This window comes from Canis aureus, chromosome 16 (assembly GCF_053574225.1).
Source record: "Canis aureus isolate CA01 chromosome 16, VMU_Caureus_v.1.0, whole genome shotgun sequence".
Classification (NCBI taxonomy): Eukaryota; Metazoa; Chordata; class Mammalia; order Carnivora; family Canidae; genus Canis; species Canis aureus.
Window position 1 is genome coordinate 4,359,129 of NC_135626.1, and position 23,308 is coordinate 4,382,436.

The window sequence follows — 23,308 nt, forward strand, 5'->3', positions numbered from 1 at the left end:
TTGCTTCAAGATACTTATGACCAACACCTCCTTGTGTTATCTGAAAACCAGGTTTTAACATGCCCCTGTTTTTAAAAGGTGGCAATTGGGGGCTGGGCATGAAATCTCCTTTCCCTCCCTTCTCTGCTTTATTATTTGCCACCAGTAGGAGTTTGGGGACGCGTCCGAGGAACCTCTTCACAATTTAGAGCCAGGATCAGGATTCGTTCCGTTGTACCCGATAAGCCAGACCCCATTTGGCAGCCTGGTTCAACATAGCTGGGATGTTTTCCTAATAAAACAGAAAGAAACCCAAGACTGGAGTACATGTGACAACTCTGAGGAACAAGAGCTGAGAGATTGGGACAAAACTGGAGGTCAGACCCATCCATGTCTTGCCTGTTTCATAAGACAGCATTAGCATCTGTGTGCTGTCTTTCATGTATAGACGGCTGTTAAGCAGTCACATGCTTGCAACTGGCTCTCCTCTGAGAGGAACATTTGTCTCAAAGATGGAAATGGTAGAACCATTTCAATATTCTCAGTTCCTCTGGGTTTTCTCCTTTATACCCAGCCAGCAGAAGCAGGTTGCATTATTGAAAGATGGCTGAAATCAAGGAAAATTGAATCAATGTAGTACAACAAATTTCTAAACCTGTCATAGCAAAAAACAAGACAAAAAAGTCCCCCTTTGTCTTTGATTTCAGCAAATCATAAAAACCAACCTGATTGTCATCTGTAGGTTTCAGGGGTGGGGGATGTGGGGGAAAGAGTGGCCGGCTCCTACATTAGAGATCCTTATGCCCATGGAGCTCTGTGTCAGCCCTTCTCCAAAGCAAGGCAGCCATAGATGGTTCTACAGACAACCTTCACGTGGGGTCCTAGGTGGGGTGGCGTATGTGTAGAAGGCCTTTGAGAGTGGCGTATTGCGGCTGCAGGGGTAAAGCCAGGGGCACAGCCTATGGCCCCTTTCGGATGGACAGGGTCATATGGACTGATGTCCAACTCAGCTCCATGCTGACTAGGGGCAAATCGTCCTCTCTGTGTTTAAAGCTAGGATAATAGGAGAATGTATCTCCTAGGTTTTCAGGAACAGTATGTGAATATATGTAACCACAGGTGCCCAGCATCGCGGGTTGATGATTGTGAGGTAGCGTGTGCTGGACCAAGCAGACAGCTGTCTGGATGTTGTGCTTTCTCTTATCTGCCATCTGTCCATGTTTTATTTTAGCACCTGCTATGTGCTCACCTTCAGCTGGGGGCTCTCCCTACATTTCCACAGGTTCCCGCTGGCCGAGTGGGTACCATTCCTCCCCATCTCATGGGGCAGAAATTGAGACTCTAGAGGCGAAAGGTCTTGCCCAAGACAAGATTGAGACCTGTGGTCACACTCCAAACCCTGCCCCTTATGCCTGGAAGCCCGTGGTTCCGTATCCCTCCAAGGGGCTGATGGAGACAACCGTGCTGGGAAGGCTGGTCCACCTGACATAGGCTGGGCCTTTGAGTTCCTGGGATGGGGCAAAGTAGGTGAGGCCTGTGTCAGGCTCAGCGCTGGCTGCAGAAGCCACTAGAAACTGACATTCTCATGCTGAGATCTGAAATGCCATTCAAATGTGCAATTCTTTAGAATGTGTTGTCTTGATGTCCGGCACTCTGAGAGAGCCTGGCAGGGTACAGATGGATTCTGGACTTGGCCACCCATGCTTGGGTCTCAGCAGAACCACTTAACTGCTCTGAACCTCTGTTTTCCCTTCTGTAAATCAGGAGAGTAATGAAAATACTGCCCGCACGGCACTTATGAAGTTTGACTGAGATGGTCGTGTAGAGGGCCCGGGACAGGGTCTGCCGTGCTGCTGCTCAGGGACTGCCAGCCGTGGCCACCGCCTCGGTCGTGATCACCATTATTACTGTCCTGCAGGAAGGGGGGGCAAGTGAGCGCACATCTGACCTAGGTCAGCCTGGCTGGCCACTCGGCCACTGGAGGCCAAGCAGTGACATCCCTGATGACCATGCCTCACTTTACTTCTTGTTTCAATGATGGCTAAAAACACAGGTCTTGTTCTCTGTTGAAGGAAATTAAAGTGGAGTTAAAAAGTCAGGGAACAGAGAAGGTTAGAAACGTTAACTAGGCTGTAAAACCATCCCAGATACCACCACAGTCGAGGATGCCGCGGTTCCTCATTTAATCTGAGGATTTAGAAGTTGCTGGCCCCGGCCATCGGCGTGCATTTCATGGTGATTAGTATGTTGATATCACGCTCTGGTGAACGGACTGCTGCTTCGGCAACAATGGCAGAGAATTTTCTCCATAAATAAACATGAAGTTCCTCCTTTTCGCTGCTGATCTCTACATTGCTCATGAGCCGGAGGCCAAGGAGAAGCCGGACCCACCATCCCCCAGGCCCCAGCTCTCAGCTCCAAGGGTTGGGCCTGAGTAGCTGGATGTCCCTTGGGTCAGGATGATTTTGCTCCTTTCCATCTCCAGCAAGTCTGGTTGCCCTGGGGGCGGGGCGGGGGGAGATGGGTGGTGGTGAAGGGGATCTAGGCGAAGGCCTTTCCTTTGCTCACTGTGTATTATTTTGTCATATTTTACACTATTAAACCAAACCCCTTCCCCACAAAAAGGCAGAAGACTGCCTCTGGGTTCAGGGGCAGACATAAGACCAGAACCGCATCTCTCTGCCCATCCTGAACACCTCCTGGGTCTCTGAGATTCCTGAGCAGCAGGGAGAGGCCAGCGTCCACGGAGGCTGCGTTGTGCTAGGCAGGTGCTTCCCTCCCCCCACACACCCTGCATGCACCCTGTGTGGAGAAGTGATACTGCCCTGGTTTACGGCAGAGACCTGGGCTCAGGTGGTCCCATCCATGGAGGAAGTTGAAGTGCATGCTGCTGATGCCTGCCAGCACGTTGCTCTGTCTGCCCAGAACTGGGTAGTTTTGCTTTCCTGCCAACTTTACTGACCATGCTCTGCCTGGGGGATGATTCTGAATTTAAGCCTGTGCCCCATCACCCAGTGTACTCCATGAACGAACCCCGTGCCCCTGCCAGCCTTGAGTTTGGTGGTTAGGGGTCAAAGGGAATATGCCAGTTTAAGAAGGGGCCACCCCACAGCAGGGCCCCACAGTGCACCTCAGCCTGCCACACCCAAGAATTGCCCAAGTAAAGATGGAGAGAAACAAAGTATCACCCTAGGTGTGGGTGGGCAGTACACCTCCAGGCCCCCCAAAATCAGGCAAGCTTCAGAAAAAGCATGACCCTGGGCCCTGCCAGTAGGAAGACAGGACGAGGCCGCTGGCAGTGTGGACCAGAGCCACCTGCCACGTTGATGGGCACATACTGGGTGCTCACAGGGATGTTTACGGACCATGTGGACGATGGAGGCAGCAGGGTAGGTAGAGGACACACCTTGAGCCTGGGCGCCTGAAGTAGCACACCAAATCTGCCGCATAAGTTCAACTCCAGGCAGGTGCCCTGGCTCCCTGCTCCACAGGCCTGATGGCCCCAACCCCTCGTGGAGCACTCCTCCTGGCAGCTGCTGCCCCTGCCTTCACGGCAATCCCCCCAGAAGCTATGGCGTGTGGCACTTGGTTAAGTTTCTTGAAAGACCCCCAAGGAAGGTCCTGTTTTAAGGTTGTGATCAACATCTCTCTGCCTGCCATTGAGCAGATTGCAGAGGGAATAGATTCTTGACAAACGTGAAACCTCTCACAACTGAGAAATACTCTAGGGTGTGGGGGTTGAAAATAAGCAAAGCTGTGGCTAATAAAGAAATTCCCCCCCTTGAATGCTGTCACTCTCGTGGCGATGGCAGCCTCCTTCCGGCCCGGCCTGCCCTCCCGCAGCCCTTGTCCGTGCCACCCGCGTCCGTCCGGGCTCGGAGCAGGGCCTCTGCCGCAAAAACGTGCCCGAGGTGTGAGAAAGTGAGTTTCCTCACCTCCCCTGGGCCTCGGGAGTGATGGGGAGGCTCTCTGGCCCCTGCCCTTCCCCCACAGCCTGGTGGTGACCCCGGGGACCGTGTCCCGGTGAAACCCTCATTGCCTCCCCACTGCCCAAACAAAAGGTTCTCTCCGTCCAAGAGTCAGGAAAAGTGTAATTTTGCAGCCGACCCCTGTGATGAAGCGCCTTCCCTCGGAGTGAGGAGATGGGCATATAAATATTCTCCGTCTCTGCTGCTCTTGATTTCCCTTGTAAGCAGTTGCCCCGTTTCTCCCTCTGATGAATTCCCCGTCACAGCCAGGGTGGGAGCCCCCCACTCCACAGCCCAGGCTGCAGCTGCTAAAATCATTCCGGTGTCCCTGTGCCCTTTGCCACGACTGTTTCTCCCTCCTCCCCGCCCACCGCCCCACCTGCCCCGTCTCACCGTCCCTGTCCCTCATCTCAAGGAATAATGGCCAAGAGACAGCGGCCTTGATTGTGGATCTCACGCCGCATGCACCTAGCACCCTGCAAGCTGTTAACACCCGGAGCCAACGATGCCTGTGATGAAGCGGCCCCAGCCTCCTAGCGCCTTCCCCTTCCATCTCGGGACAAAGCCATCTCCCCACCTGCCGCGGCCTCCCCCAGGAAACCACATGCTCGCCCTGCCTTCTGTGGGTGCCACGCTGAAAGCTCAGCCTGGCAGGGGGAGCATCATTAGCCCACCGTGCTTCCTGGTAGGACACAGCCTCCATTTTCACCCGACTTTAAAGCTGAAAGACACGGGAGAGTCTAATTAGTAAAGGGACGATCTAATATTAATCACTCCCTTAAAATTGACAAGGGAGGCAGTTCATTTAACCACTTAATTGCTACAGGTTTTTATGGGCTGCTGTTTGCAGACATATTTAATGAAGAAGTTATAAATCTAAGAGAGCTTAAAATTTTAATTTTATACCTAAATATTTTCCTTGTTCTCATGTTTGTAGTCAATCCTCAAGAGTGTAGTCACGTGGAATGTTCTTTAAATGAACATATTTGCTAACTGGCGTGATTTCAGTTTTTAAAACATTGGTTCCAGCAATTAGGCATTTTTCTCAGTTCCCAAATGACTAGAGAAATTCGTCTTGATTATAATTGCTCTTAGCCACGCATATCTAATTTGTGTCTTTTTAAGTGTTAATTAGTAAACAGTTTGAGCTGACATCTTTATGTGTTTGTGTGTTGAAAAATGGGGCTTATTGCTTATTTAGCTTGGGGCCGATTCCACTAGCATTTACGTCACGACATTGAGGTGAAATTAATGGAAACACATTTGGCAGTGCAAGGTAAAAAAAAAAAAAATTCAAATTCAACTTTTGGACAAGCACTTTGCAGGGCTTCTGGGCCCCTTCAGATGCAGGAGATGAGAGTAGACTTGGGACCTGCATATGCGGGAAGAAAGTGAAGCGGAAGATTTTTGTATCAGTAATGAAGTGGCAGAGTCCCAACCTTATAAAAGCAGAATGTTCATGTCCCAGCACAATTGTTCATTCTTTCTACTTCTGGAAAGCTTTCATTGTGCTTATTAACGTTAAAGAATTTTGTGGAGGGAGAGGTCGCAAAATTCGTGGTCCCTTTGCACCATCTAGTGGTCAGGCCTCACACTGCAACGGGAATCGGCAGCCTTCTCTCCGCCCAGGTTGACCGTTTTCACCACCTAGAATCCTTTTTGTTCTTCAGTCAGGAAGCGGATACGTCTGGGGAAAGACACTTGCCTAATTTATCTATTAAATAAACGTTGGCTAAAATATCGATGTTAACCTATCATGCGCCCCTCTTTTATATTGCGCAGAGGCACCGAGCTGCCACCGCAATCCTTACACACTCGGTGGAGATCATCCCCGCCCCAAACAAAGAAACCTAATGACTTAGTCTCAGGGATGCCCTTTCTGAAGGCCCAGGAGGAGTGTAAGGCTTCTCTTGAAATCTGGGCTGTGGCCTGGGGACCAGCACTGCAGGACCCCTCAGGAGTATGACCACAGACAAGATTAGTTCCCTCCCCTGTAAATCGTAGCGGGTCTCTCGGGCAGTTTTATCATCTGAACCAGCTGCCCTGCCCATCAGAATCGGCTATTTAAAATTTAGCGTTTTCCCCTTGAGTTCGAAGGTTGCACGTGTTTATCAGACTTCAGATGTCGCCGAAACATGTGAAGAGTGGACGCCTGCACACGTGTAGGCGTTAGCTGGCTCTTGCCGTGCTGTTCACTTCCACAACCTTCTGCAGCATGTCGCACGGACCTGCCTCATTCTTTTTAATGACTACACGTACTTCCCTTTTATGATTATGCCAGAATTTATATAAGCAGTCCACTATTGATTGACTTTTGAGTTGTTTCCAATGATTTGCTATTACACAGCCGCAGTAGATTTCCTTGTACACGTGTCTTTGCTCCCCGGGGTCTGTCTTTAGAAGAATATATATGACCCATTTTGGGTTCTGCCTTCCAAAAAGGGCGCGGACACTGAGACCTCCCCGCTGCCCCCCATAGTGTACGAGGGGCCCTGGCTTCCCACGTTCTCGCTGTGGCCCGAGCATCACCAGCATCTGAAGAACATTCTTTCGTATGATTATCAACCACTTGTATTTATTTTGTAAATCTCTTCTGTTTGGGCCCTTTGCCATGTTTTTTTTTTTTTTCCGTTGGCATAGTTCATGATTTTTTTCATGTGTTTTTAAGAATGCTTTATGGTCTTTATAACAACGTTCTCCCCGTCGCAGGCTAAAGAACACTTTAACCAGTGGCTTTTATTCCTGTTAATGATGTGTCCTGCTATACAATTGTTTTCATTTTTTCATGGACTCCTTTGTCTTTACGTTTTAACATTTTATTTATTTGGGGCTTTGTGTCAGAAGTTCGTACAAATAATCAGTCCCGTTTTCTTATATTCTTTCATATTTTAATATATTAATATTCTTTTCAACTACTTAATCCATCTGAAGGTAGAAGCCTTATTTTCTCCTAGAGCATTAGCCAGTTTTCTTAACACTGATTACTTTCTTCAGTGAACTTCAAGTGCTGTCTTTACCATATTGTTCTCCTATGTAAGCGGATCCGTGGACATTTCTCTTGACTCTGTTCTTCTCTGCTCTTTTTATATTATTGCCACACTGTTTGGAATCCTATAGCTTTATAATAAGCTTTAATATACAACAGAGTTCTTTCTTTATAACCCCCAGTTTTTCTAATTATATTCACATGATTATTCCTCCAGCTTCACTTTAGAACCTTTTTTTGGAAGAGGGTTCCAAAAGCTCTGTTCTAGATGGGTTGTTTTTTTTTTTAAAGATTTTATTTATTTATTTGAAAGTGAGCGAGCAAGAGAGCACAAGCAGGGGGGCATGAAGAGGGAGAAGCAGACTCCCCGCTGAGCAGGGAGCCTGACACAGGTTCAATCCGAGGACCCTGGGATCATGACCTGAGCCGAAGGCAGATGCTTAACTGACTGAGCCACCCAGGCATCCCCACTAGGTGTTTACTGTAACTGCAGTGACTACATAGGTTAACAGAGGAGCTGTTGTGTCATTTAGGTGAAGAGTCTCCATCTGGAGGTTTGTTCTGTCACTGAGCAGGGTAGACTGAGTAATTATATATCAAGTGATTTTATATCAAGCTCTTCACCTATTTCTGTTACTGTTTTTCTGGTGTTTTTCTCAGTTGCTTTGCTTTGGTGTCCCTGGCAGGCAGTTATGTCATCTGCAAACCCTGACGGGGCCTCCTATCTGGAGTCTGTCCCTTCTCCCACTGCCTCTGCCCGCCACCTTGCCTGGCGCTTTCCAGCCACAGAGCCTCCTTGTCTTACCTGTGCATTACTAGAAGTTTCTAATTTCAACATTAACCCATAATACCGTGTCTTGGGTTGTTATATATAGACCTCTCTCTCTCTTTATCCTGCAAAAGAATTAGCCATCCGTTTCTATTTTTCTAAATGTTTTTTTTTATCAGGAATGGATGGTGGCTTTTGATAAATGCCTTTTAATCATCTATTGAGATGATCATATATTTTCTCCATGGGCCTATTAATATGCTAGATTATATTAAGACTTCCTAATTCTGAGAGTCTCCAAGCCCCCCACTGCCCCTTTGGTTCTGCAGGCAGCAGTGTCCCCCCAGCAGCAGCATCACCCCAGTGGCGGCCACCCCCCAGCCTGCTCCCACAGCAGCCCAGGGCATTCATAATAGAAATGAGAGAAGCAGGCTGAGCAGGTGGAAATAAAGCCGAGGCAGAGGTGATGTTTGGCGGCAGAATCACCTGCCCTGGTTGCCATCATGAGTCATACACTCACTCCCACAGACCGAAGTCAAGATAAATAAATACGTGGTCCTCCACAAGTTCTTCATGAAAGGATTTTTCCCTCCTCATGTTTTGGGAACTCTCACCCCAAGTTTTAAAGTAATACCTCCCCAAGCTAAACTCTTAGAAGGCTGCCTCTCACATAGGGAAAAAGCATAAGGATGAAAAAGAATAAGGAAGCACGCTTTCCCAGAGCGACCACGCTCCTCGTTCTCCAGCGCCAGAAAGTGGTGGTGGTTCCCATATTTCCTACAGAGAGGCTCAGAGAGGGAAAATACACATATCCATTTTTTGGGGGGGGGGAGGGGTAATATTCAGGTGAGCTCTAAAATGCTGACCCAATGAAGGGGAAGCCCCCACGGCTGCTTGGAGACATGGGGATGGCAGCCATGCCCACAGCAGAGCAGGCAAGCTGGGGGCACAGCGAGGGAGAGGCCAAGGACAACAGGACACCCCTGTCCTCAGCAGCCACCCAGCCATCTTCAGTTCCACCACGAAATGTGCCGTTCCCCATTTTCCTTAAAATTGCACGACCTTCTCACTCTGTCTTCTGTTTTCCTACTTTTGATAGTCATGGATACAGGAATATTTCACTTTCTTGCTTACACAGTTCCCACTGCCCCACACACTCACAAAATACAGTTGTGGTGATAACACGGCAGTTGATGCTGCCTGGTTGGACAGTTTCTAGGGAACGGTGGGGAGTGTGGCAAATGGGAAAGCACATGTTCTCTAAAGGAAGTAGTCTCCAGACGCAGGAATGAACATCCAGAATTGCCATAGCCTCCTATTTTTTTCTGGAAAAGCTGGAAAATGTTGGCATTTTATGCAATCTCTCAACTTTTCAGTGTTTATTTTTAAACACCCCACAGGTCAACAAGGTGTGAACACCCAGCTGTGTCTGGAGATACACAGTGCACTCAGACTCATAATCTTGCATTCACAGGGGTGATGTGGACATGCACTGGGCTCAGGACTGTGAGTTAGCTCATGCTGAGTTAAATACCACACAATAGGACTCATCCCACCATCATGCCTCAAAGGCTGTGAGATGTCGGAAAACACAGGGCTGAACTGAATGCTGCTGCCACAGAGGACTGAAAATCAGAATCACCTACCACCTGCTCCAGAATGTAGCCCTTAAACTGGCTGCCCTCTCTCCTTTGTGCTGAGCTGTGCCCAGTGTTCTCTCTCCTGCACTGTCCGTCCACCCATCCATCCGTCCATCCACCCACTCATACACCCCATCTGTCCATCCCTCCATCTATCCATCCACCCACTTGTCCATCTGTCTGTCCACCCATCATCCATCCATCCATTCTAGGCCACAGCCTCCACCAGGCTCTGGAGCTACAGAAGTGGCCACGGCCCGTCCTGACCACGCACTTAGGATATGTGAAATGTTGTGGAGGGGGTTGTGATGAATTCTCCCCAGGGGAGGAGGGAACATATCCCAGAAAAAGTGCCCCTTTAGCTGGGCCTTTAAGGACAGTAAGGTTTTATCCATCCAAGGGAGAAAGTGTTCTAAGGAGAACAGCATCTGGAAAGGCACAAAGATTTGGCCCAGGCCCATTTAGGACTCGGTGCTGGGCAGGGAGGGAGGAAAGATCCACAAGCCATGGCATGGGGAAAGGTATTTGCAGAACCCATTCAAACCTCAGTCCAGAGGAGCGGAGGCGGTGGGGGGAGGGCCTGGGGCTCTGCCACAGGGTGGACCAGGGATGCAGGAGTCACTCCACCATCCCAGAAGCTCTTGGATGCTCTTCAGTCCGGGTCCTAGCTGGAGGTGCTTTGTGAGCTGAGGGTGCCCTGACAGTAGGGGGCTCTCCTGGCACTGAGCCCAGGAGGCAGACCCTACAGGGCAGCTAGTAGGGGTCGCCATCTCGTCCTGGGAATTCCAGGCTTAGAGCTGGGTGCTGAGGATCCCCGAAAGGGCCTGGATGCCCCTGGGAGTGGAAGGATACAGGGACTGAGCCAGCAGAAGGCTATGAATGTCATGAACTGAGCAGTTGCTTTCGAAGCCAGGTACGGTGCCCAGACAGACATGGTTCCTGCTGGAGCAGGTGGGTCTTCAGCAAAAGGCCCAGCAGTGGACCTAGGTGGGGCTCAGGGCCCCGACTGGGGGTTACTTCTCTCAGATTCGAGCCCAGGAATCCAGTGGGAAAGCCAGAATGGAAATCAACGTGGCTTCCCTGAGGGCTTGCAGGAGCCGTGCCAAGTGCTCTGTGCAGTTGTGTGAAATGAGAGCATCCCTATCTGACTGTGGCATTAAAGACGTGTCCTCTGACCCCTGGTGGCATCAGAAAGCTGCTCAGCCTCTCACAGCCCTGGTGTGCTCACCTGTAGTGGAAAGACAGCAACACCAGCTTCACGGGTTGTACAGATTTGGTCCTAGCAGGAGCCACCTCACCTTACTAGGGACCACTGGGGTCATGGGCTGTAGAGCTCCAGGCCTGTACCCCCCAGCTATGGGGTGTTCTAGATCCTCCTGTGGAATGGGAAGGGCACCCCTGGCATTCGCCGTCACTCCCCTGAGCCCCCATGTGCATGTGGACAGACCTCCTCCAGGTAAAGCACTTCTACATGCTCATCTGGACCCCAGCACTCCCTCCATTCACCCAATTTTTCAGATATCTCTGTGGAACCACAATCCAAGTATGAAACAAGGACTCCCCAGGGGTGGGGGGAGTAAGAAGCCTCAGATCACAAAGTGTCACCAGTCTTAGCTTGTCCAATGAGGCGTTAGTCTTCAGTCCCCCCTTCGGGAGCTTAAGGGGGGGGGTGTATTCAAATCAGCAGACAGGCCTCTCCAGGTGCACAGATGAGGCTGCCCTCTGGGGAGGTGAGGTCCTTCTGTGGCCGCTTCTTGCAGTGGCACTGGCTCTTCTTCCCCAGGGGCCGAGTTCCAGCAGCCAGGCTTCTGCACACCGAGAGGGAGGACATGGAGCCCTCCAGGGAGGAGTGGAGGCTTCCCACAGCTGAAATTCCGGAACAGGTTAAAGCGCAGCTGATAAGCAGAGCCCAGGCCACAGCTGGGGCTGTGGGGAACTAGAGCCAGTGCAGGGCAGGCTTGAGGGGGCAGGCTCTGGGGAAGGCAGGGCCATTAGGAACCTCACCTACCTTCCTAACTGTATGGGGCCAGGCCCATCTGTCTGCCTGGAAGACCCTCCTGATGGCCAAAGCCCACCCTTCAGTGTCAGTACACCCCTGAACCAGACTTCTTGTGGACCTAAACCTTGGCCCCTTTACTTCTCCTCCATCTATTCTCACCCAGCCTGGCCCCTGTAGGCCTGCTCTTGACAGCTTTCCAGGTTCTTCCATGATCCACCGCAGGGCCAACTTAGGTCGACTCATTGGCTCACATCTGTCTGCCCCCACCTCTGAGCTGCACCTGCATGAGAGGTGGGTGCAGACTCTCTCCTGACACTGACTGCCCCCCACCCCTGGGACCACAGTGGGCCTAGTCCAGCTTTGCCCTGGCTCCCTCCAGACCTTTGGGACGTCTGATCCTGCCCCAGGGCTCAGCTTCCATGTCTGTAAAACTTGGGTGCTGGAAATAATCCCTTACTGCCCTTTCTCCTCCGGAGTCCCTGATCTGATCATTACCAGATCCAGGGAGGGAGGGTATATGCTTGGCCTTTTTCCCCCCTCTGCAGACCTTCCTCAACTTACAGTGGGGTTACTTCCCAAGAAATCCACCATGAGTTGAAAACACTGTAAATTAAAAATGCATTTAATATACACCTAACTTAACCGAACATCATAGCCTAGCCTGGCCTGCCTTAAACTCCCAGAACACGTACAGTAGCCCACTGAGCAGGAACATCTAAGACAAAGCCTATTTTATAATAAAATGCCGACTATCTCATGTAATGTACTGAAGACTGTACTGAAAGGGAAAAACAGGATGGTCGGATGGGGCCAGTAGGGCTGTCAGCATGTCGGTTGTTGATGCTCACAGTCACATGGCGGCCCGGGGGCTGCGGCTGCTGAGCCTCACAAGACAGTATCAAATGCAAAATCTGAGGTCTGGTTTCTACTGAACGTTTGTCGCTTTTGCACTGTTCTAAAGTCGAAATGTGGTAAATCTAGGACCATCTGTGTTCTGTTTGGTTAAAGTTTTCAGACAGTGCTTCTCACTCACCAAACCAATAAGATCTCCTGGGCGTTTTGAAAACTGTTGCCCCGCCAGGTGAGCCAGAACCACCCCACCCCAGCCAGGGCCCCAGTGGCTTGGTTAAAAACCCTGATTCTGGTGCATAAGGAGGGCTGGGTCTTTCATGCAAATTGTCTCCGGTGTCTGTGAGTGGAGGAGGGTTTGATTGCCCCCTTCTAACCAGTCAGGCAGAGTCCAAGCGACCACAGTGCAGCTGGAAGCTAAGGTCCACATGTCGCCCTTACCAGGACAACAGTCGTGTGGGAGCTCATACCCCAGAGCTAGAGAGGCCCGATGTGTCAGTCGCAGGGTCTCTGGGCTGGAGGGACAGCCCCAGGCATAACCCCTGACGGTGACATCTCCTGGAGAGACCGCCAGGCCCGGCTGCTGTGAAGGCTAGTGTCCACCAGAGGGCGCCATGGCCCAGACCGCTCCGCTGGGCCAGGCTCTGCGAACCCAAATGCTTTTTAATTGAAAATTTTTTTAATTCAAAAAGGATTTGCTGTTTGTACGCGAGTGCAGGTTTTCCTTATGCAGGAGACTAATGTCTTGAGTAAACAGATCCGGGCCCAAATCCACCTTCAAAGGTACTCGCTGTTTGCCCAAGGGAGTGAAAGGCCTTCCAGAAGCGGCCCTAGTCTCTTGGGCAAACACTTTGGGGCCGGCAATCCCGGGCAGAAGACAGTGTCTGTGGGAAGGGTTATCCGCAGCCTAAGGGGGATTATGTCTGGGGACATATGTTGAAATTTCATTTGGGGAGTTAGAGAAAACAAGAGGTGGGGGGGGTGGGGAGTAGTGCTTTTCTGCAGCCAAGATAACCTAAAAAGGGAAAGCTCCCAAGGGTGGGCGGGGGGGGGGGGGGGGGACTGCAATCTGTGCCCCACGCCAAGAGTCCTGGCCATGGGGGGGTGCGGTGCAGGGGGCGGGGGCAGAGGGAGGACTGGGCTCAGGCTGTGTGTCCGGAAGAGGCAGTGTGTGCACTCGGGACTTCTTGCAGCTCCATTGGAGAGGGGCCTTCTGTCTGCTGCCCTAGGCAGGATCTCTCAGGCCCAGCCTGAGAGCAGCCAGGGTAAAGCCCCCAAACCCCCTCCAATGCACAGCTGCCCCCAGCCCTCATGCCTCTAGCCCTCTGCCCACTCCCACCCACATCCCACCGGTTGGGCCACAGAATGGTCTGAATCGGCCTTCTGAGCAGCAGCAGCAATGTGCCCGGGAGGTGCTTGAAAATGCAAATTCTTGAGCCCCATCCCACCTTCTGAGTCCAAATCTGCATCTTACCACGACCTCCAGGGACTCTGTGCGTTAGGGGTGGGTCCGCCTGCTACCTCTCTTTCCCTTGTGCCTCCTCTCCCCACCCGAGGGGCGGCCGCACCACCCCACTCCGTTCTCCTAGAACGGTCCCCGCTGAGGCCACGAGGTGGTTCCACTCCAGCCAGCTGCCCTCCCTGGCTCACATCTCCAGGTCCTCCACTCTCTGACCCTGCGCGCTCCTCCTGAAGCTTCTCTCCATCCATCACTCCAGCTAGCCTTCCCCAGATGCTTCCAGTTCCCAACCTTTTACCCCTGGTTCCCTATCGCCTCAGCCAGGCAGTTGCCCCTGAGCCACCAGCAGAAATGCACTCACGTTCCACCCCCCAGCCTACCCTTGCCTCCTGTGTTGCTCGTTTGGATTAATGGTGGCGGCCTGCCCCTGCCCCTGCCCTCGTGCGCCGCCCAGGGTGCGCTTGGCAGGTGCGCTTGGGTGCGCTTGGCGGGTGCTGATGGAGCGGAGGAACCTTTCCTGCCGTGATGCGCCCGAGCAGCCACCAGGTGGCGGTATCGGCTCAGATTTGGCCTGAAGGCCGCCGCCTCTAGGGATGCTCCCCTGGACCGGCCTCCCGGAGCGGGGGCCCAGCCGTGGCCCCTGGGAGCGGAAAGGGAGCAGGTTGGGAGCCGCCTTGATAGATTTTCCCAAGTAGACAAGAAAAGTGCAGCGAGTGCTCGCCTGGTGCTGGCGATGTGCAGGCCCTTCGTGTGCTGTCGCTCACCCCACCCTCACAGCCAGCCCTGGGAGTGGAGACTGTGACCCCTGTGACCCTTTATTACTGAAGTATAATTGACATGTAACATTAGTTTCAGGTGTACAACATAACGAATTCATATTTGTCCGTATCGCAAAATGATCACGATGTCTAGTTAACATCTGTCACCATGGTTACAAAATTTTTAACCTTTAAGATTTACTCTTAGCAACTTCCAAACATGCAACGTAGCGTTAGCTGTGGTCACCTGCTGTACATTACATCCCCACGACTCTACAACTGGAATGTTTACCTTTCGACCCCCTTCACCCATCCAGAGCCCCTCCCCTGGCAACCCCCAGTCTGTTCTCTTTAACTATAGGGGTTTTTTAGACTCCACATATAAGTGAGGTCACGTGGGTGTTTGTCTTTCTCAGACTTATTTCACCTTCACAAAATGCCTTCACCATCCATCCACGCAGTTGCAAATGGCGAGATTTTGATTTTTCAATGGCTGAATAAGATCGCACTGTATCTCTACGCCACGTCTTCCTTATCCCTTCACCGGGCATCAGAGCCCTAATGGACTCCCAGGTCTTGGCTGTTGCAGACAACACTGCAGCGAACATGGGGGTGGCAGGTAGCTTTCTGAGTTAGCGTTCTTGTTTTCTTCAGATAAATACCCAGAAGAGGAATTGCTGAGTCCTAGGAGAGTTCTAGTTTTAATTTTTGGAGGATCCTCCATACCACATTCCACAGCAGCTGGGTTCCCAACAGGGCACAAGGGTTCCCTTTTCCCCACATCCTCGCTGACACTTGTCATCTCTTAACATAGCCCCACTTCCGAGAGGAGTTCACGGAGGATCAAGGAGGAGTTCACAGAGGATCAGGGAAGGGCGAAGACCTGCCTGAGGTCACCCTCCAAAGTCAAGTCCTTCCCTCCTGCCCTTCTGGTGGCAGTGTCTGTAGGGACCACAGTCATATCTGCATTGCCGGGCCCTTTGGCTCTGGGCTCAGGGGTCACTTGAGGCTATTTGCTCCTTTTGTTCACACAAAAGGCCATGGGACGGGGCTGGCCCAGATCTGTGTCTGCCTGTCCTGCGTCAGCGCTGTGGGGCCCTCGGGCAGGGGCGACTGAGGACACATGCTGGGCAGTGGTGGTCTCTTGGCTGCCTCTTCACCATTTCTGCTCAAGGGAAAAAAACCTCTCCGAGGTCTGCTGCTGCCCCTCATTCCTGGCTGACCCCTGAAGCCCTCCACTCTTAGCTGTTCTCCTGCTGCAGGCAGCTCCCTTCGGGGTTGGGGGGAGCAGGCAGGCCGGGCTTCCTATCAGCCTCCTCCACCACCACCACATCCCTGAGGAAATAGCTTCAGCTGGTGGCCAAGTTTAACCAGGGCAGTTCCACGTGGTTCTACTTTACATGGAGGAGCCCTTTTTTTTTTTAGGATTTTTTTTAAATAATATTTTTTTATTGGTGTTCAATTTGCTAACATACAGAACAACACCCAGTGCTCATCCCATCAAGTGCCCACCTCAGTGCCCACCACCCAGTCACCTCCACCCCCCGCCCACCTCCCCTTCCACCTCCCCTAGTTCATTTCCCAGAGTTAGTCTTCCATGTTCTGTCTCCCTTTCTGATATTTCCCACTCATTTTCTCTCCTTTCCTCTTTATTCCCTTTCACTATTATTTATATTCCCCGAATGAATGAGACCACATGATGTTTGTCCTTCTCCGACTGACTGACTTCACTCAGCATAATACCCTCCAGTTCCATCCACGTTGAAGCAAATAGTGGGTATTTGTCGTTTCTAATGGCTGAGGAATATTCCATTGTAGACATAGACCACATCTTCTTTATCCATCATCTTTCGATGGACACCGAGGCTCCTTCCACAGTTTGGCTATTGTGGATGTTGCTGCTAGAAACATCGGGGTGCAGGTGTCCCGGCGTTTCCCTGCATCTGTATCTTTGGGGTAAATCCCCAACAGTACAATTGCTGGGTCGTAGGGCAGGTCTATTTTTAACTCTTTGAGGAACCTCCACACAGTTTTCCAGAGTGGCTGCACCAGGTCACATTCCCACCAACAGTGCAAGAGGGTTCCCCTTTCTCCACATCCTCTCCAACATGTGTGGCTTCCTGCCTTGTTAATGTTCCCCATTCTCACTGGTGTGAGGTGGGATCTCATTGTGGTTTGGATTTGTATTTCCCTGATGGCAAGTGATGCGGAGCATTTTCTCATGTGCTTGTTGGCCATGTCTATGTCTTCCTCTGTGAGATTTTACTTCATGTCTTTTGCCCATTTCAGGATTGGATTGTTTCTTGGGTGTTGAGTTTAATAAGTTCTTTATAGATCTTGGAAACTAGCCCTTTATCTGATGAAGTCCCAGTAGTTCATTTTTGCTTTTGTTTCTTTTGCATTCGTGGATGAATCTTGCAAGAAGTTACTGTGGCCAAGTTCAAAAAGGGTGTTGCCTGTGTTCTCCTCTAGGATTTTGATGGAATCTTGTCTCACATTTAGATCTTTCATCCATTTTGAGTTTATCTTTGTGTCTGGTGCAAGAGAGTGGTCTAGTTTCATTCTTCTGCATGTGGATGTCCAATTTTCCCAGCACCATTTATTGAAGAGACTGTCTTTCTTCCAATGGATAGTCTTTCCTCCTTTATCGAATATTAGTTGACCATAAAGTTGAGGGTCCACTTCTGGATTCTCTATTCTGTTCCATTGATCGATGTGTCTGTTTTGTGCCAGGACCACACTGTCTTGATGACCACAGCTTTGTAGGACAACCTGAAATCTGGCATTGTGATGCCCCCAGCTATAGTTTTCTTTTTTAAAATTCCCTTGGCTATTAGGGCCATTCTACTGCTAAAAGTCCTGAGATATATATATATATATATATTTTTTTTAATGTTAACCCACCCCTGACCTCATCTAAGCTCCTCATTCCTAAACCCCTAGGACCACCTGGCAGCTCTGGCAGATGCTGGACCAGGCTGCTCCCCCCACCCCACTCCACACTCCGGCGGTGCCATCGCACCCGGCCTTCTGAGAGGCAGGTGCACTCCCCCTTCCCCAACAGAGGTACCCGCCTCTCTGAATTTCCATCAGACTCCAAACCTACCTTTACACAGTGACCTAGGGTCAGGTAAGCTTCAGTCTTACTGAAGGTGGGACAGGGGACAGGCATGCCCCTCCAGGTACCTCCCTGGCCCAGGTAAGGTGGGCTCGTGGGGTGCTGCCTCCCGAAGCCTGGGGCCACTGTCAGTTAAGGAAGACTGTCACACCCACTTCAGGGAGCGGCTCTGGGAACTCAGAGGAAGGTGTACGCATGCGCAGGGTACGGCAGGAAACACAGAGTCAGAGGGTCCCCTGGGCCTGGTGGCTGTGGCTGGCCTCAGGTCAGGTGTGGGATGGAAGTCCAGAGCTGTCCTTCACCATGTACATGACCCCACTCCTGGCAGGCAGCTTGGCCCATGGTCACCCGGTGGCTTTGAGCACTGCAGTCCCCCTCAAGGAAAACAAGCAAGGACGGCACATAGCATCCATCATCACAAACTGGCCTGCCGCCTGCAGCAGCAGAGGTGCACCTGTACACACACCCCGCACCGCACGTGTGTGCCCAGAGGGCACCGTGTCTGCGTGAGCACGCTCAGTGAGGTGGCACAGGGGCCGCTGCGGGCTCGGCCTGAGGCCTTGGGATGGTTTTCTCTGCTGTCCTCATGCACTGACCACGCTTCTCTGTCCCCTCCCTCCTACAGTATGAGTACAGCTTCCGCACGGAGCAGAGCGCTGCGGCCCGGCTCCCACCCAGCCCCACTCGGTGTCAGCAGATCCCCCAGTCCTGAGGGGCCAGCCACCACCCTGTCCCCGTGGGGAGAAGACGCAGCTGCCCAGACTACTGAGCGCCCCTCCCTTGCCCGGTCCCTCCTGCCCACCCCTTCTTACTGCCCCACGGTGGGGTTCATCTGGGAGACTCTGGGCAGCTGAGCTGTTACCTCTTCGGCCATCGGCTTGCCTGACGTGACACCCCGGCCTCCCCGGGGATACTGTTCATAATCTCGACTAATCTGTGTTTGCTGTAGTGACCAGCAGCTCCTAACGTGTCTGTGTGATGACCACCCCTCCTACAGACAACCCTACTCAGCACGGGAGTCACCCCTGAGGGCCCTGCACAATTGTTGGAGCTGCCCAGCGATGCTACCGGCTCCCTTCCCTCCTGACTGTGGCCTGCCTCTAGCTATCCGGTTCCTCCTGGAGGACCCAAGGCGGGTGACCGCTTTGCACAGCACCCTCCAGGACTCACTGAGTGCCCCATACAGGGGCTGCTGTGAAGCAAGTCCCCCACACCAACAGCAGCAAGCGCCCTGAGCGTTTCAAGGCGACCCAGAGGACATACGGGAGGAAGAAGCCTGTGGTCCCCCAGGAGCCCTGAGCCTGGGTCCCCACCTCACTGGTGGCCATCCCTCAGACTTCTCCCCCGATTCACACACTGGACATGCTGGGGTCGGGGAGCAGCCGCCCGGCTGCCCACACAGAGGACTTGCCTTCTGGGCAAGAAGGCAGAGGGACCTGGTGCTTGCTTGGAGGGGAGTTGTGCTGCCCGGGACATTGTGCTCAGCCACCACACATCCCCATCCCTCCCAAAGGGCTCATCTCTGCCATGCCCACGTGCCAACTGCCACCCCAGCTGCCTCGGCCGGTGCCCTGACCCAGGGATGGGCCCACTCTGGGCCACAGGTGAAGACTCTTGGCCAGTGCCCAGCCCCAGAGGGACATGGGCATGTGGTCGTCGGCTTCTCAGAGCCAGGCTGTGTCTCACTGGGTTCTGCTAACAGCACAGTTGTTTTAAAAGTCCACATGAGCCAGGTCACCAAACTGGGGCCAGCATGGACATTTGTACCACGACCAGCCAGTGGACGTACTGGTACTTCTCACGATGCTGGCTGCCAGGTTCAGCTCCAGGCGTGTTTGCCACGAGAACAGGGCTGCAGCCCTCCCTGGGGGCTCAGGCCCTCACCCAGGGGCCTGCCTGGTCTAGCTTTCGAGAGTGGTCTTAATTCCACAGAATGTTGGCACCTCCCCTCTTGGGGGTCCCCAGATGGTGGGAGCTTTGGACTTGAGGCTTGACTGTGTCTGGAGGGTGGGGGGGGAGGCATGGAGAGCAGCGAGGGTCCCCCACCACAAAGGGAGCCCAAGAGAGCCACAGCCAGGCACGGACCCTGCCTCCCCATGGTGCCTGGGGCAGATCGGGCCAACGCCACGAGGAGGGTGGCTGCCAGCTAAGCGGCGGGGCGGGCAAAAATACCTCATGTACCCTCACGAGCCCCGCCATCTCCAGCAGCTCCACTCTCCTCCTTGGTTGCCCCACGATCTTCACTCGATAGCTCCTGATTTCTGCACATTAGGGAAGCGGTCACCTCTCCCTACCTTTGCCCAGACAGGACATTTTGGGGTGGGGGGTGGGGCTGGCCTTCCTAGGCCTTCCACACAGCAAAGGGGTAGGAAAAGGCAGGTAGTTGGTGGAATCCCTGGGGCCCGGGGGTCATGGGCTGGAGCCAGCAGTCCGTCTGAGGACCTTGGGGACTGGTGCTTCACCAGGAGAGGAGACAGCTGTTGGACGGGTCTCACCTGTACCCACTCACCTGTACCACTCACAAGCTAGTTGTGTCTCTGGGGAATCGGAGCCCTGTGGGGCCCAGAGAACCTGTGTCTACTGCTGCTTTTTGGATGGGTGGCTGGTCCAAAACCAAGTGACCTGTGTGACCCGAAGCCCAACATAGAGGGGCAATTCTGATTACTTCTGTTCACTTGGTTTGGGCACTTGCTCATGGCCTGACTGAGATTATCATCTGGCAGGTAGCGCCCGATGGCCCTTGTCCCTTGACTGACAACCAAACATCTTTGGGGAGAGCACTTGCGACCTGAGTCAGGGTGCATGGGCGGGGAGGCGGGGGGCAGGGATAGGAAGGGAGGCTGTCCACAGAGGAGGAGCTGTACGCCCTCCCGAGCCCCCCCCCCGCCCCCAGACTGTCCTGTCCCACAGTTAGGGGAGGACCCAGAGCAAGGCGGGGCCACCAGGAAGAAGACAGGCCAGCAGGGGCTAGGGCAGGCTGCGGCCACCTCCACTGTATCGTGTGATGGTGACCGATTGTCCCCTGATCCGCAATTAGGCAGTGACCGTGGTGGGGGAAGGCTGGTGTCTGTGGTAGATTGGAGGCTGCTCCTCGCCCTCCTTCCTTGTGACCATAGGCAAGGGGGTGCATGTGGGGGCTCATGCAGACCCCAGGACAGCCCGGACCCCTAGCTCATGCCTGGGAGAGGTGTTTGTTCAACCCCAGGACCACATGGGGAGGGCGGGTGGCGGCCTGGCCTTCATTCCACCCCCCCCCCAAAAAAAAGACTAACCAGAGCACAGCTTCCCTGTTGTCCTTTCCCTCTGGAAATGCAGCGTGTCTCCAAAGGCCCTGGAACGGCTCAGTGGTAATCGGGAGAAGCCGTGGGACGCGGTTCACTCGCAACTTCGCATCAAGGCTTTTTCCTACCCCAAGTCCAGGATGTGGTACGGGCCACAGCTCGCCTCCACTTGGAGAGCTGGGAAGCCTGGTAAGGGGGGTGGGGAGCAGCTGAAGACCCCCTCCCAGCCTGCCCTGGCCCCCCTCTCTCGCTGGGTGTCCTGCTGCACGGCTGGCAGCAGAGAGCCCCTGACACGGGCATCCCCCTGCCCAGGAAGACAGCAGGGGCAGGTGACAAGAAGGACAGCTGCGTCCCAAACCAGGCACTAGGCCGGCACTCGAAGCACATCGTCCCCCGTTATTCCCCCTTAAAATGCAAATAACCCAGAAGTGGGTATTAGACGCTCCTCGTTACCAATGAAGTGGCAGAGGCTCGTCCACGGGCACGGGGCTGCCGAGCGGCAGAGAAGATCGGGACGCGCGTGTCGTCGCCCCGGAGCCCCGTGCCAGCTGGCCCGGCGTAAGCACGCGCCTCGCCCCGACCTTTGTCGTGTCCAGCCCAGTCACAGACTCGCCAGCGTCCCGGGCCATGCGGTTCCAGCGTGCTCGATTGTGCGGCCACTGCGCGGGCCATGGTGCTCAGGGGGCGACGGTCCAGCCGCCCCGCCCCGCCCCGACAGCCGGGGGGCCCGAGGGCAGGGGGCGGCCGCAGAGCTCGGCCCCCCCGCCAGCGCCCACCACCCGGGGCGACCACGAGGCCCCTCGTGCCTGGCTGCTCTGGACGCGGCCCAGCAGTGCCTGCCGCCACCACGACCGGGCTCTGTCCCCGGCCACGGGCACGTGAGCCACCGTGGGACCCCCGGGCCGGTCAGGCTGCCGCGGCCTCGCCCTGGGAACCCCGTCCTGGCCCTATTTATTTGAGGTGACTCCCGTATGTGGCCAAGGGAAGTCTCACTGTGTGATTGTCTGTCTTAATATAATTTGTTAAATAAACGTTTGTTTTAACCTTTGCCCGGCTGGCTGCGGCGCCCTCCCGAGCGGGTGGCACCCCCAGAGGACACCGGGCCTCCGGCCTCCCCTCCAGCTCTCCCGGGGCCTCCGGGCGGAAAGCTGCCCCGTTAGTACAGAGGCCTGGCTTCAAAGGCAAGGAAAGCCCTGCCATTCTCCGGGAACAGCCTTCTGGAATGGCCCTGGAAGGCGAAAACCCCAGCTGCGGGAAAGCACGGGGACCACGGGCACTGCAGGGGTGCGCTTTCACGTGCGGCTGGGGGCGCCTGTCTGTGCAGGCTCAGCGCCCTGGGCTGCTCTGCCCCTGGGTTCCGTCCTGTCCCGACTGTTCACCCGCTTGCAAGACCCCACGCTGAATGCCGGGGAAGAGACCAAAGGGCCGCAGGACGCGGCCCAGGGCTCCCTGCAGGGCCCATCAGTCAGGCTCCATTATCAAAGCACTTTGCCTCCTTTAGAGGTGACCTTCGCATTTTGGGGCTAGACGTCACAGTCTGAGCTGTCACTGCTAAGAGCGCTGTTTACGCCAGACTCCGAAGGGGGCCACCTTTAGCTCAGCTCTCATTAGGACCATGAGAATCCCCAAAGCATCTGTGTCTCCAGCCCAGGACCCCGAATCTCTGGCTTCTCTCAGGAGGAAGGAAAAGCAGCCCAGAGAATTCCATGAGAAACCCACAAAGAACAGAACATGGGGTTCGAAGAGCTCGATTCAGATTCTGGCTCTGCCACTTCCTGACCACTGGCCCTCAGCTGGTCACCTGACACCTGCAGAATGGGGACACTACCAGTGGCCTGCCCTGGGAAGATGGGAGGAGGATGTTCGCAGAGCACTTAGCATAAGCAGAAACCGAGTGATGTGCCAGGTCTTTCCTCAGGGCCAGGGCTCTGTGCTGCCATCCACCTCATGCACGGAGTCCCTCCTAGTGCTGGGTCACCAGGGAAGTACAGATGGTGGCCTTTCACATCCAGGACACAGAGTCTGTTTGCAGGAGGCCTCACGTACTACGCGGGAAGGCAGACAAACGGATTCCCCAGGGCCGCAGGGGCAGGCACCTCACAGGCCTTTGGGCAGCAAGAAACCAAAATCTACTCACAACAGCTTAGGCCAGGGCGGGGTTAGTGGCCAGACCACACACCTGTTTCTCCTGTTCTCGCCTGCACTGCCTCATCTGCTGTACCTGCCATCTGCTCCCAGTCCTCTCACACTCCAGTCCTCCCTCTCGTGCGCACTCTCTACACCAGCACACATGGCACGCGCACTCATGTGCACTCACAGCCACTCAAGTTCAGGTCTCCATTCAAAAGATCCAGAGGTGAGAGTCCCAGGATACACTGATTGGCCAGCCTGGGCCGGGTGACTCCTGCGCCAGCCGGGAGTGTCCGGAGCAGGTCCAGATTCATTCCAGATGCCTGTCCAGATGCCTCAACGGGCATCTCCCTGTTGATAGGGGAGTGCAAG

The 23,308-nt window shown here is 53.8% G+C and overlaps 1 protein-coding gene across 10 annotated transcripts in view; it reads left to right on the forward strand.

The window, feature by feature from the left end:
- The window catches only part of MVB12B (multivesicular body subunit 12B), a 223,919-nt gene extending 202,065 nt beyond the window's left edge, over positions 1 to 21,854 (forward strand). For 8 of the 10 annotated variants that reach the window (XM_077850699.1, XM_077850697.1, XM_077850701.1 and 5 more), the window contains 2 exons: positions 149 to 356; positions 1,262 to 2,315. In XM_077850699.1, coding sequence (XP_077706825.1) covers positions 149 to 356; positions 1,262 to 1,470 — 417 coding nt within the window. In that variant the 3' untranslated portion in view covers positions 1,471 to 2,315. Of the gene's footprint in view, positions 1 to 148; positions 357 to 1,261; positions 2,316 to 18,150 lie in introns of those variants that run through there. The other 2 variants (XM_077850703.1, XM_077850704.1) reach the window with 1 other exon arrangement.
- The last annotated feature ends 1,454 nt before the right edge of the window (positions 21,855 to 23,308 follow it).